The following is a 12275-nucleotide window of genomic DNA, read 5'->3' as shown; positions in this document are numbered from 1 at the left end:
GCCCCACCATTGGGTGTAGAGATTACTTGAAAAAAAATTTTTTTTAAGTATTTGTTTTTAACTAAATGGAGAAATGACAACATAACAGAAAGTTCAAGAACAGAGGGGTAAATACTAATGATTTGCCCACTGGCTGCCAGCTGCGACTGCATTTCCGTCTCTTTTTAAGTTCGTGTTTCCAAAGATAAACGTAATCACAGTTTGCGCACAATTTTTTACCCCGTTTCATTCGTTGAACAAGTCAGGGATTCCTCTGTCTGTCACAGTGTGTAAATAGCATTGCGAATGGCGACAGACCACCGATCGGCTGGCTAAACAGTTTCCTCCTGGTGGGCATTCAGATTGCCTCCGTGTTTAGTAATTACTAATAATGCCTCCACAAACAGCTTCGAGAGTAGTTTTTCTCCAGAAGTTTGCTTTTGACACCTTAAAACTCCCGCCAGCGGGACCGGGCCCGTACAGCCCCGCCCTCCGCCGAAGAGTCGCGATCACGTGCTTAACTCTCCGCCGCGAGGGTTTCTGGGAGAACACGGACCCGGAAGCGGAAGTCCAGGGGTCACCCGTCATTTCCTTTAGTGAGAGGAGCGCAACGGCTCTCTTTTTCCTTGGCTCGGCTGATATCTCAGCATGAAGGAGGTAAAGAGCGAGCGGGAGCGAGGGAGCCGACGGAGGCACCGCGACGGGGACATGGTGGCAGCGGCGGCGGCGGCGGTGGTGGTGAAGGTGAAGCAGGAGCGCCTCAGCCCGGAAGCCGCGCCTCCCGCCCACCGCCGCCCAGATTCCTCTGGCGGTAGCGCGTCCCCGCCGGCCGGCGAGCCGGGCCGCCCTGGTCACCGAGGGAACCGAGCCCGAGGAGGTAGCCGGTAAGTGGGAAGGCGCCCGGGACGGACTTGGGTCGGGCTCATTGAGAGAGGACAGGGCTAGCGTGAGAAACACACCTTGAATGCTGAGCGCAGCAGCTTGGATTTAATCCTAAGGTGGTGGAAGTGACCCGGTCGTGCTTGTGCTAAAGAATGTTTACTCCGGTACGTGTCACTTGCGTTAAGCGCCTGATGCCTAATGGGCAGGATCCCCGCCCCGTCCTTCATCCCTGTGCCCAGCACGTGTCCGAGTACGGCCCAGCAGATAGCATTGATCAAGTTGAAATAAAAGATTTGCCCCATCTGTCTACAAATGGAGTGCTGTCGTTGGCTTTCCACTGATCTGCCTCCAGATGTTTCCCGTCGAGAGCCTAAGCGACCTACCTGGTAGAGGTTTAGAAGAAAAATGGTCTCTTGATAGACCCGTTGATTTATTCCTTCAACATAGTTTTTACTGCCTGTTAGAGACTGCCCTGGGTACTGGGGCCTCAAAGGTGAAGGAGATGGGCCGTGTCTGCCCTCGCAAAATTGCTGTGCTCTCGCCTTGAGACAAAGTAACAGAAAATAGTGTCAGTTAGTAACCAGCGTTAGGAGGAGGTTAAAACAGGAATGGGATAGAGCTTGAAGGCAAGTGAGAGAAGGCCTCTCTGAAAAGGCGCCATTTGAGTTGAGACCCAAATAAGAATAATCTAGCCTTGTAAAGATCCAGGCTGAGGGGACCCTACGTGCCAAGAACCTGAAGCAGAATGAACGTGATTGTTCTAGAAATAGAAAAAAAGAGCACAAACCGTCTAGTGATCAAGGAGAGTGTGGTAGGAGTGAGGTGGGAGAGGGAGGAGATAGAGCCAGGGACTTGCTGACGGGTGGAGGTGATTGTGGGGGGTGGGGGGGGGTTAGGGAGCCGCTGGTGGTGACAGTAAAGAGAGTCAAGGGTGTCTTCTGGGTGTGTGGCTTGAGGAGCAGGGTGCATGGTGGTGCCAGTTACTGAGATGGCAGAGACCGAGGGAGGAAAGGGTGTCGAGGGGTTGGGACGCAAGGATTATGTTCTGTGAGGACGTTCAGCAGGCAGCTGTGTATGTGGGTCTGGAACGCCGGGAAGACGTCAAGGCTCGGAGAGTGGAGCCCCTGCCTCCTTTAGCGTGAAGAGCAGAGGCGTTCACAAATGTGCTGTTTGTGTTAGTAGGTAAGCTCGATACTTGAAGTGAATTTATATGGGGGAAGGGAAATTGAGATAAAACCCTGTGTGTGCCATGCTCTGAAAAGGTCCCCAGCCAAAAAGAAAAACAAGTCCTCAGGGAGAAGAAGCAAGTCTCCACGAAGTAAGAGAAGCCGAAGCCCTCACCACTCGACAGTCAAAGTGAAGCAGGTGAGTGCGCTGAGATGTTTTGCCACTAGGTGCAAATCTAGAGCCTCTTCCCATCATAACTACAGAGTGCTTTGTATGTGTTTTACGTGTACCTGTGATGGGCTTTTCTAGAAACTGGGTTTTTGTGCTCGTTTTCTGCTGGTTTATGAAGCTAAACTTTTTTGTTCTAAGATCCTTGTTGGTTCACATTCAGTTGTAAAAAAGGAAACGCAGAGGTGCTCTCTCTACCTTGTTACTCCCGCTGGCACCGTCTTACGGAATGCTGGTACAGTATCACAAGGGGAGCGTTGACGTCGCTGTGGTCCAGACGCGAAACATTTCCGTCACCACAACGACCCATCCTGTTGTCCTTTTATAGTCCCGCCCACGTCCCTCCCACCCTCAGCCCTCAAGTCCTGGCAACTTCTCATCTGTTCTCCAGTGTTGTCACTTCAAGAGCGTTATGTAAATGGAGTCATACGCATCACCCTTAGGGATTGGCTCTTTTCACTCAGCACGGTTCTTCTTCTTCTTCTTCGGAGACCCGTTCAGGTTGTTGCATCTGTCGGTAGTTCGTTCCTCTCTATTGCTGAGTGACACTCAGTGGTGTGGGTTTAACCATTTGCCCACTAAAGAACATCGGGGTTGTTTGCAGTTTGGGGCTATTACATAGAAGGTTGTGATGGCACATTTGTGTACGGGTTTTTGTGTGGACATGTCTTCATTTCTCTGGGATCAATGCCCACGAGTGCAGTTGGTAGATTGTAAGGTCGTTGCCAGACCGTGTTCCGGAGCGTCTGGCTGCATTAGTTTGCTGGGGCTCCCATAACAAAACACCGCAGACTGGATGCTTGAAGCAACAGAAGTGAATTTTCTCATAGCTCTGGAGGCTAAAAGTCCAAGTTCAAGGTGTCAGCAGGTTTGCTTTCTCCGGAGGCCTCTTTCCTTGGCTTGCAAATGGCTGCCTTCTTGGCTGTGTCCTCACATGGGCTTTCCGCCGTCGGCTCATCCCTGGTGTCTCTCTTCGTGTAAGCATAGCAGTCATGTTGGATTAGGGCTTTGCTGGCATTTTAACTTAACCATGTCTTTAAAGACCTTATCTCAAAAAGAGAGAGAGAGAGAGAGAAAGAAAGAGAAAGAAGGAAGGAAGGAAGGAAGGAAGGAAGGAAGGAAGGAAGGAAGGAAGGAAGGAAGGATGGATGGATGGATGGAAGGATACAAGAAATTCCACAAAAATGGTTACATTCAGAGGATGGGGTTGGGACTCGACATGATGCATCTTGGGGGTACACGATTCAGTCCATGACCGTGGCCGTGCTGCTTCACGTCCCACCAGTACTGTGCGTGGGACTTTCTCTGCATCCTCCCTGCTGCATTCTCAGCACGTGGTGTTGACGGTGTTTTTGTTTCAGCCATTCCAGCAGCCGTATAACGATATCTCATTGCGATTTTAATTTGCATTTCCTTGATGGCTAACGATGCTGAACATTGTTTCATGTGTTCATTTGCCATCTGTATATCCTGTCTGGTGAAATGTCCCTTCGTGGCTTTTGCCTGTTTTCTAGTTGGTATATTTGCTTCCTTACTGGTGAGTTTGTAGACTTCTTTGTATATTCTAGATACTAGGCCTTTTTGGGTATGTGATTGGCGAATACTTCCCTTCAGTCTTGTATCTTGTCTTTTTCTTCACACAGCAGGGTTTTTCTCAGCAAAAATGTTAAATTGTCATGAAGTTCAGCTTGTCAGCTTTTACTTTTTATGTTTTATGGATCGTGCTTTTGGCGTCATGTCTAAGAACTTTATGCCTCGCTCTGGATCCCGAAGACGTGTTTTTTTCCCTACAAGTTTTACATTTAAGTTCATGATTTGAGTTTGTTTTGATATAAGGTGCAAGGCCTGGGTTGAGGTTCATTTTTTGTCTTGCCTTCCTTGAATTGCTTTTGTTCCTTAATCAGTTGGGGGTATGTGCATGGGTTTATTTCTGATTCTGTGTTCTGTTCCACTGATCTCTCTCATTCTGCCAATACCACACAGTCTTGATTATTGTCACTATATAGTAAGTTTTGAAATTGGGTAGATGGATTCCTCTTTGTTTCTTCTTCTTAAAAATGGCTTAGCTTTACTAGTTCCTTTGTCTTTCCGTATAAATTTTAGAACAATCTTGTCTGTGTCTAAAAAAAAAAAAATCTTGCTAGGATTTGGATAGAAATAACATGAAGCTGTATTTTGGGAAGAATTGGCTTTTTACTAGATTGACTCTTCCAATCCATGAACACTGTACGTGTCATTTGTTTGGATTTTTTTTTTAATTCTTTTAAAGTATGTATGTATGTATTTATTTTGAGAGAGAGCACGTGCATGCACGTGCACATGCACGAGTGGGGGTAGGGGAGAGAGGGTAGAGGAGAGAATCCCAAGCAGGCCCCATGCGCAGCACGGAGCCCGACTCAGGGCTCAATCTCACAAACTGTGAGATCGTGACCTGGGCCAAAACCAAGAGTCATGTGCTCAACGGACTGAGCCACCCAGGTGCCCCTATTTAGATCTTTGATTTATTTCTTCCACGTTTATAATTTTCAGCATTCAAGTTCTATGTAAATTTTGTTAGATTACACAAAGTTTTTTCTTTGGTGGAGTGATGGTGAGTGATACTTTAAACTGCAGTCCACATGTTCTGTTCTTTGCTAATATATAGAAATATAATGAGTTTTTGGGGTGCCTGTTTGGGATTCTCTCTCTCCTCCCTGCCCCCTGCCCACATTGTGCTCTAGCATTCTCTCTTTCTCAAAATAAATAAACTTGAAAAACATGTATGTATAATTGATTTTGTGTTTTTGTTATATCCTGTGACCTCATTGAACTCAACTTCTTTATTCCAGGAGGACTTTTTTGTAGATTCTTGGGGTTTTTTTTTATATATAGACCATCATATCTTCATATAGAGGCAGTTTTATTTGTTCCTTTATAATCTGTATGTGTTTTATTTCCTTGTCTTGCCTTATTGCATTAGCTAGGACTTCCAGCACTATGTCGAATGAGAGTAGTGAGAGCAGACACCCTTGCTTTGTCCTCAATCTTGAGAGACAAGCATTCAGTCTTTTTAAAGAAATTCTGTTAACAGCATGCTAATAGGCATTAAGAAAATGTATTTTTGTGTTAATTTGACAGGCTATGGGTCAGCTTTCTGCTACCTTAAAGATATAAAGCCAGGCAGCCTTGATGGTCTGCATATAAATTGATCAGGCCCTGCCCTAGCTGTCTCAGGATACAGCCACGAGAACCACACCACCCACACTAGGCCTGTCAAACCACTTGTACTTTTTCAGGCTTTTGTTTTTTTTCAGTGCACAACTGGCAGCCCTTTACCTGTGGTTTCTAAATGAACATTTTACAATAAATCCTGAGACTTTTATTTATTTTTTATTGTTTTAATGTTTTTTATTTATTTTTGAGAGAAAGAACGTGAGGGGGGAAGGGGTGGAGAGAGAGAGGGAGACAGAATCTGAAGCAGGCTCCAGGCTCTGAGCTGTCAGCACAGATCCTGACGTGGGGCTTGAACCCATGAACCGTGAGATCATGACCTGAGCTGAAGTAGGACACTCAACTGACTGAGCCACCCAGGTTCCCCAAATCCTGAGACTTTTAGAATGGAACTTTGCTGGGGAACCTGGGTGGCTCAGCCAGTTAAGCGTCCGGCTTTGGCTCCTGTCACGATCTCACAGCTCATGAGTTTGGGTGCCTGTAGGGCTCTGTGCTGACAGCTCAGAGCTGGAGCTTGCTTCTGATTCCGTGTCTCCATCTCTCTCTGCCCCTCCCCTGCTCATTCTCTCTCTCTCTCTCCCTCCCTCTCAAAAATACATAAAAACATTTAGAATGGAACTTTTCTGTGCTTATTGTTTTTGAACTATATTTGCTTATCTGTGCTAACTTCCCTCCTGACCTTAAATTATCTCTTTAAAAGCTAATTTCTGTGTATTAATCAGCTGGAAACTTGGAAGTGACTTTCAAGCAAAAGGGCTTGACAGTTGAAACTAAGTGACTTTCACATGGGTTAATCCTAAGGAGGAATGCACACAGCCTGTGACTTAGGCATGACTTGTGCTTGCAGGTATTCTTTTCTCCACCACTGAACGACCATTTAATAAATAAATTTATCGATTGCATGCTCATTGTAAGAACACCCAAGTATGTAAAATGAAAGGTGAGAGTATGGCATACGTAATGTGTGGTTACTTCTCCTGTTATCCCCAATTGCAGCCCCCAACAGAAAAATCACCTGAGTCCCCAGAGGCAACCATTTTATTTCTTATTTTATTTTCAGTTTTTAACTTTTTAAATGTTTATTTAGTTTTGAGAGAGACAGATAGAGCGTGAGCTGGGGAGGGGCAGAGAGTGGGGGGGGGGGGGACACACAGAATTGGAAGCAGATTCAAGGCTGTGAGCTGTTAGCACAGAGCCCGACATGGGGCTCAAACTCCCGAACTGTGAGATCATGACCTGAGCCAAAGTTGGATGTTAACTGACTGAGCTACCCAGGTGCCCCAGAGGCAACCGTTTTAATAGTTTGATATTTATTCTTCAAGACTCCATTACTTTTTTCTTTTATGTTTTAGTACGTGTCTTAACATGCAGTTGTTTGGGGGAGAGGCAGAGGGAGGGGCATAGAGGATCCGAAGTGGGCTCTGTACAGACAGCAGAGAACCCGACATGGGGGCTTGAACTCATGAACCACGAGATCATGACTTAAGCTGAAGTCAGACACTCAGCTGACTGAGCCACCCAGGTGCTCCCATAGAGTTTTTTTGTTTTTTGTTTTAATGTTTATTTTTGAGAGAGAGAGAGAGAGAGAGAGAGAGAGAGAGAGAGAGAGTGTGTGTGTGTGTGTGTGTGTGTGTGTGTGTGTGTGTGTGTGTGTGTGTTTGAGCGGGAGAGGGGCAGAGAAAGAGGGAGACACAGAACCCGAAGCAGGCTCCAAGCTCTGAGCTCTCAGCGTAGAGCCCAGTGCGGGGCTCAGACCCATGGACTGCAAGTTCATGACCTGACCCCAAGTGGGACGAAGTTGGATCATGAACTGACTGAGCCACCCAGGCACCCCGCAGAATTTTTAATTAAAAAATGGAACCATATTATGTATACTATACTGCTTATCAATAATTGAAATTTTAGTTATTTTGTATTACCTGGTTATGTAATTTGTCATATTTTTTTCTTTAGTTTTTGCTAATTTTGCTTGGTCCACACGTATTTGAAATGAAGACTGAGAATTAGTCATTGGAATAGTGCGTGTATACAGCCTTATGGGAATTAGAATTCACAGGAGGTGGGGGTGATGACCCAGAGTCTGTGGCTTGTTGTGACTCATTTAATCAGGGATAAAGGACATAATGAGATTAGTCCTGGCAAATGTACTCAAGGTAAGTGGTGGTGGCAAGCTTGTGAATATCTTAAGGTAGGAGGGATAGGCATTGGAAACCCCCTCTTGATGCTTGTCTTGGAAGCTAAAAAGTCTCAAAAACCAGAGTCCTGCTCGGAGTAAGCAGGCCCACTCTTGAGAGTGGGCGGCCAGGAGAAGGCCTTGGGAGCCCGGGAGGCAGTGAGAACTCAGTGCTCAGGTGTACCTTTTTACCCTTTCCGGGTGGGGTGGCCTTGCTTATAGTGTGCGGGGCTCTGTCTTGAACTCTGATGCTTTGGTTATTAGTAAGGATAAGCTTCTTATATTCACGTGTTCATTAGATACTTATTTGTTATGAAAATAACGTGTTAATATCTTGCCTATTTTTTTTCTGTTGAATTATTTGTGTTACTGATTTATTTTTTTAATGATACATTAATAGATGTTATATGTTTCAAACAGTTTATATCAGGCTGATTTTTTTTTTTTTTTTTTTTTCAACGTTTATTTATTTTTGGGACAGAGAGAGACAGAGCATGAACGGGGGAGGGGCAGAGAAAGAGGGAGACACAGAATCGGAAACAGGCTCCAGGCTCCGAGCCATCAGCCCAGAGCCCGACGCGGGGCTCGAACTCACGGACCGCGAGATCGTGACCTGGCTGAAGTCGGATGCTTAACCGACTGCGCCACCCAGGCGCCCCAATCAGGCTGATTTTTAATACTGAGTCTTTTTCAAGAAACCGTGGTATGTTTCGTCATTTTTTCAGGTTTTTAAAAACCATCTATCAGTAAATTTTTATAGGTTTCTTTTTACATGCCTTGCATATTTCTTAAATGTATTCCTGAGTATTGAATATTTTTTATTATTGTTGAAATGAGATCTTTTAAAATTATAATTACTTTTTTCTCATTTTTGACACAAGAGGAAACTGGCTTTCTTTCTTCACATGTTTATCTTGTACGTGACTACTGAACTGTCTCTGTTAGTTGTATTTTCTGTATGTGCTTCCTTACAAGTTTGCCAATAGCTCCATTTATTTCTAGGGCTCTGAACTTGGGCTTGCAGTGTTAGAGCTGTAGTTGGTGACAGCATGGAAATAGTCTGTGTAGCCTTGCAAGGGAACATAGCCACCGCTGCCCACCTTATTTCTGTGGGACATTTTGCTCTGAGGGCCAAAGTCCAAATCACAAATGGCTTTTTGAATGCAGCTTGTTCACAGGTTGTGGGCTGCCTTTAATTTACTGGATCTTTTTGAATTTCAGGAACGTGAGGATCATCCCCGGAGAGGACGGGAAGATCGGCAGCACAGGGAACCATCAGGCCAGGAACACAGGCGAGCTAGGAATAGCGACCGTGACAGACACAGGGGCCATTCCCACCAGAGGAGAAGCTCTAATGAGAGGCCTGGGAGTGGGCAGGCTCAGGGACGGGACCGAGACATTCAGAACCTCCAGGCTCAGGACGCAGAGCGGGAGTTTTACAATGCCCGACGACGGGAGAATCGCCAGAAGAACGAAGTTAGTGCCGGCGGTAATGAGCCTCAGGAGTTGGCTCCCCGACCTGGTGGCAACAGTAAGGACAAAGAGGCGCCCGCTAAAGAAAAGCCAAGCTTTGAACTTTCTGGGGCACTTCTTGAGGATACCAACACTTTCCGGGGTGTCGTCATTAAATACAGTGAGCCCCCAGAAGCACGGATCCCCAAAAAACGGTGGCGCCTCTACCCCTTTAAAAATGATGAGGTGCTTCCCGTCATGTACATCCATCGGCAGAGCGCCTACCTCCTGGGCCGGCACCGCCGCATAGCGGACATCCCAATTGATCATCCCTCCTGCTCAAAGCAGCACGCGGTCTTTCAGTATCGGTGAGCGTTTGTAGGAAGAACCAGGAGTGTGGGTAGACGCCGACAGTGTGAGGATTACTAACATTTGTGTACACGTGCTTGCGGCAGAATGCCACACTCCTCGGATCTAATCTTTGTCTTAGATTATGAGAATGTGTGTGGCATCTGTGTTAGCCGCGTGTGTATTTGGCAGTTTGTGGAGTGCGTCTGTTACCGTTTGGTGCTCGTGACAATCTTGTGAGGAGGACAGGTCACACATCAATATCCCCATTTGACAGGTGTGAAGACTGAAGGTCAGCTTCAGAGTTAGTGCCCTTGACGCTGGAGTCAAAATGCACTGCTTTATTCCCGTTGGGACAGGAGATAAGATAGGTTGAAACATGGGTGAAAGAAGCATCGTGTTGATTATAAACAGCACAAAAGTGTTTCTTCTTTTTCTTGTTCTTTTTTAATTTTTTAACATTTATTTATTTTTGAGAGAGAGAGAAAACGAGCAGGGGAGGGGCAGAGAGGGAGACACAGAAACCGAAGCAGGCTCCAGGCTCTGAGCTGTTGGCACAGAGCCTGACACAGGGCTCGAACCCATGGACCATGAGATCATGACCGGAGCCAAAGTCGGATGCCCAACCGACTGAGCCACCCAGGCGCCCCTAAAAGTGTTTTTTCTTAATCACAACAAGAGGTCTTGGATTCTGATGTTAAACTTTTGATCTGCCATGAATTTCCCGGTCCACTCCCTCAGCAACCAGTTCCCACCTTTTCTACTAAGTATATTTATTAACTTGCTCGTAATTTCAAAATCCAGGGCCATACCATCCCCTTGATTTCCTGGAGTTGACTCGAACTGTGTTCAAGCCAGGTAATTGACATCCTGTGTGTAGGCTGTGTTAGGAAAATAACGGGAGGGCCTCGAGACGGGATTTTGCTCACAGGTTTCTCTCTTTTATCTCTGCTAGGCTTGTGGAATATACCCGTGCTGATGGTACAGTTGGCCGAAGGGTGAGGCCCTACATCATTGACCTTGGCTCAGGCAATGGAACATTCTTGAATAACAAGCGCATTGAGCCACAGAGATACTATGAACTAAAGGAAAAGGACGTACTTAAATTTGGGTTCAGCAGCAGAGAGTATGTCCTGCTTCACGAGTCCTCTGACACCTCCGAAGTAGACAGGAAAGAAGATGAGGATGACGAGGAGGAGGAGGAAGTATCTGACAGCTAGCAAACTAAGAACCAACCCAAACTCTGGAGAGACCTCTTCTTTCTTTGAAGGTTTTGGGATTGACTCAGAGAGTACAAGGGTGCTCTCTGTAATGCCTCTTATTGCCTTAAGTCTTTCCTCTGTTGCTGACCAGCGTATGTTCTAGTATAAGAAAACTGACCTATGTTTGGTTGAACTTTTTCCTGTGGCACATCAGCCACTCGCCTGTGGGCATTTGTTTTCAGAACAGTCTCACCAACACATCGTGTTTCAGTAGAAGCATTGTGGCTTTAGTTGGTGCTTCCAGAACTGCTGCCTAGGAGACTATAAACCCTTGGATAAAGGGGAACTGTGGCTTGTTCTCTTTGTACAGTTACTTTATTTATATAGCTGTTAAGCTTCGTGGACTGGGTTTGTTTTTGTTTTGGGGGCAACCCCCTGAACAGAGAATCTTACTAAGCTTTGGTTGTCACCAAAACAGCCTCCAGTATATACCAAAGCTTTGACCTGGTTGAGCTCTTGAGTCACAGAAGTTGATTTTTGCACTTCATTTTGGGGGGGAGGGGTGGGAATGTACCACATGACCTCATTATTGATTATTGGACTTGAACAGATGCTTTATGGAACCTGCTTCAGCATGGACTGTATAGGAGGGTCCTGGCTTCTGCCAGTGGGTGCGGATGTAATGTCACAAGAAGCTGAACTGGAGCATAGATCTGTTTCTTGTGAAGAGTTCTGATTTCTCCATAGAGCATGTACAGAACAATTTTGATCATCTGTTCAACTTTGCATTTTCATTCAAATGTTATCTCCTTCCTTCTTTGCAAAACAGTGTCAGTTTCGTAGCAGGGTCCTTGCTTTATTCTAACAACATATGTATATGTCTAAAGGAGGTTGTGTAGTTTACACATTTCATCTTTTCAAAAACTGTTCAGAGAGGTTGTATTTATCTTCCCAAGGCCAGAAAGCAAGGGAATTGCCCTGTTTCCCAATTTTCCACCAGAGGAATATGTGTAAGTAGCAGAGCCCTAACTACTTGCATATATCGTGTGTTTGTGCGTATGTGTGTATATATAACATTGCGTGTGAAAGAGCTGCATATTGATTTTCATATGGGAATGTTTTGTGACGTAAATGTAATACTACATTATAGGCAAAGGCCTCCCTGCATTTGAAGAGCAGGTTTTCATTTATATGTATTTTTGGGATAAAAAAATAATAATAAAATTTGTAAATACAGCCCCATTTCAAAAGGTTATCCTTTCCTCGCAGAGAGGGCCTTGTGTTTATAGGGCCATTTGCAGCTGCGGGAATCTTAGTATTTGTGAGGTAAAAATAGCTAGTTGCAGGGGCTGACTTGGGAGGGGCAGGGGTGACACCAGGAAGAGTGAACTTGGGACCAGCAGCAGCTCTGCAAGCCAGACCCTCACATGTCAGCGAGTGAGTGCTAGTCCTGTTGAAGAGGCAGTGTTTTCTGAATTGGCAGTGAAGGGGTTTTCCTTTCCAGAACAGTCCGTTGGGGCAGGTTATACATAGCAGGCCTTGCCCCAGTTGACCCCTGTCCCTGCTCTGTTGCCCTCAGGTGGTCACCTGGCGGGAGAAAGGAGTGGCAATGCAACTTGATGCTGCCATCTGCC

At 45.8% G+C, this 12275-nt stretch overlaps 1 protein-coding gene across 1 annotated transcript; it reads left to right on the top strand.

The window, feature by feature from the left end:
- The first annotated feature begins 549 nt into the window (after positions 1-549).
- Positions 550-11877, top strand: SNIP1 (Smad nuclear interacting protein 1). The gene is made up of 4 exons (XM_003989867.5): positions 550-863; positions 2124-2226; positions 8861-9459; positions 10395-11877. Exons 1-4 carry the CDS (start codon positions 628-630, stop codon positions 10657-10659), a joined length of 1203 nt encoding a protein of 400 aa, XP_003989916.1. The 5' UTR covers positions 550-627; the 3' UTR covers positions 10660-11877.
- The last annotated feature ends 398 nt before the right edge of the window (positions 11878-12275 follow it).

The sequence above is a fragment of the Felis catus genome, chromosome C1, assembly GCF_018350175.1.
Source record: "Felis catus isolate Fca126 chromosome C1, F.catus_Fca126_mat1.0, whole genome shotgun sequence".
Classification (NCBI taxonomy): Eukaryota; Metazoa; Chordata; class Mammalia; order Carnivora; family Felidae; genus Felis; species Felis catus.
The sequence above is the reverse complement of the archived record's forward strand: the minus strand, read 5'-3'. Positions and strand labels throughout refer to the sequence as shown.

Bases quoted from the DNA above. Each gene is read 5' to 3' on its own strand.
- SNIP1 (XM_003989867.5), top strand. From the start codon at position 628: ATGAAGGAGGTAAAGAGCGAGCGGGAGCGAGGGAGCCGACGGAGGCAC. The intron at 864-2,123 runs GTAAGTGGGAAG...TGCTCTGAAAAG, and splicing joins CGAGCCCGAGGAGGTAGCCG to GTCCCCAGCCAAAAAGAAAA. The intron at 2,227-8,860 runs GTGAGTGCGCTG...TTTGAATTTCAG, and splicing joins CGACAGTCAAAGTGAAGCAG to GAACGTGAGGATCATCCCCG.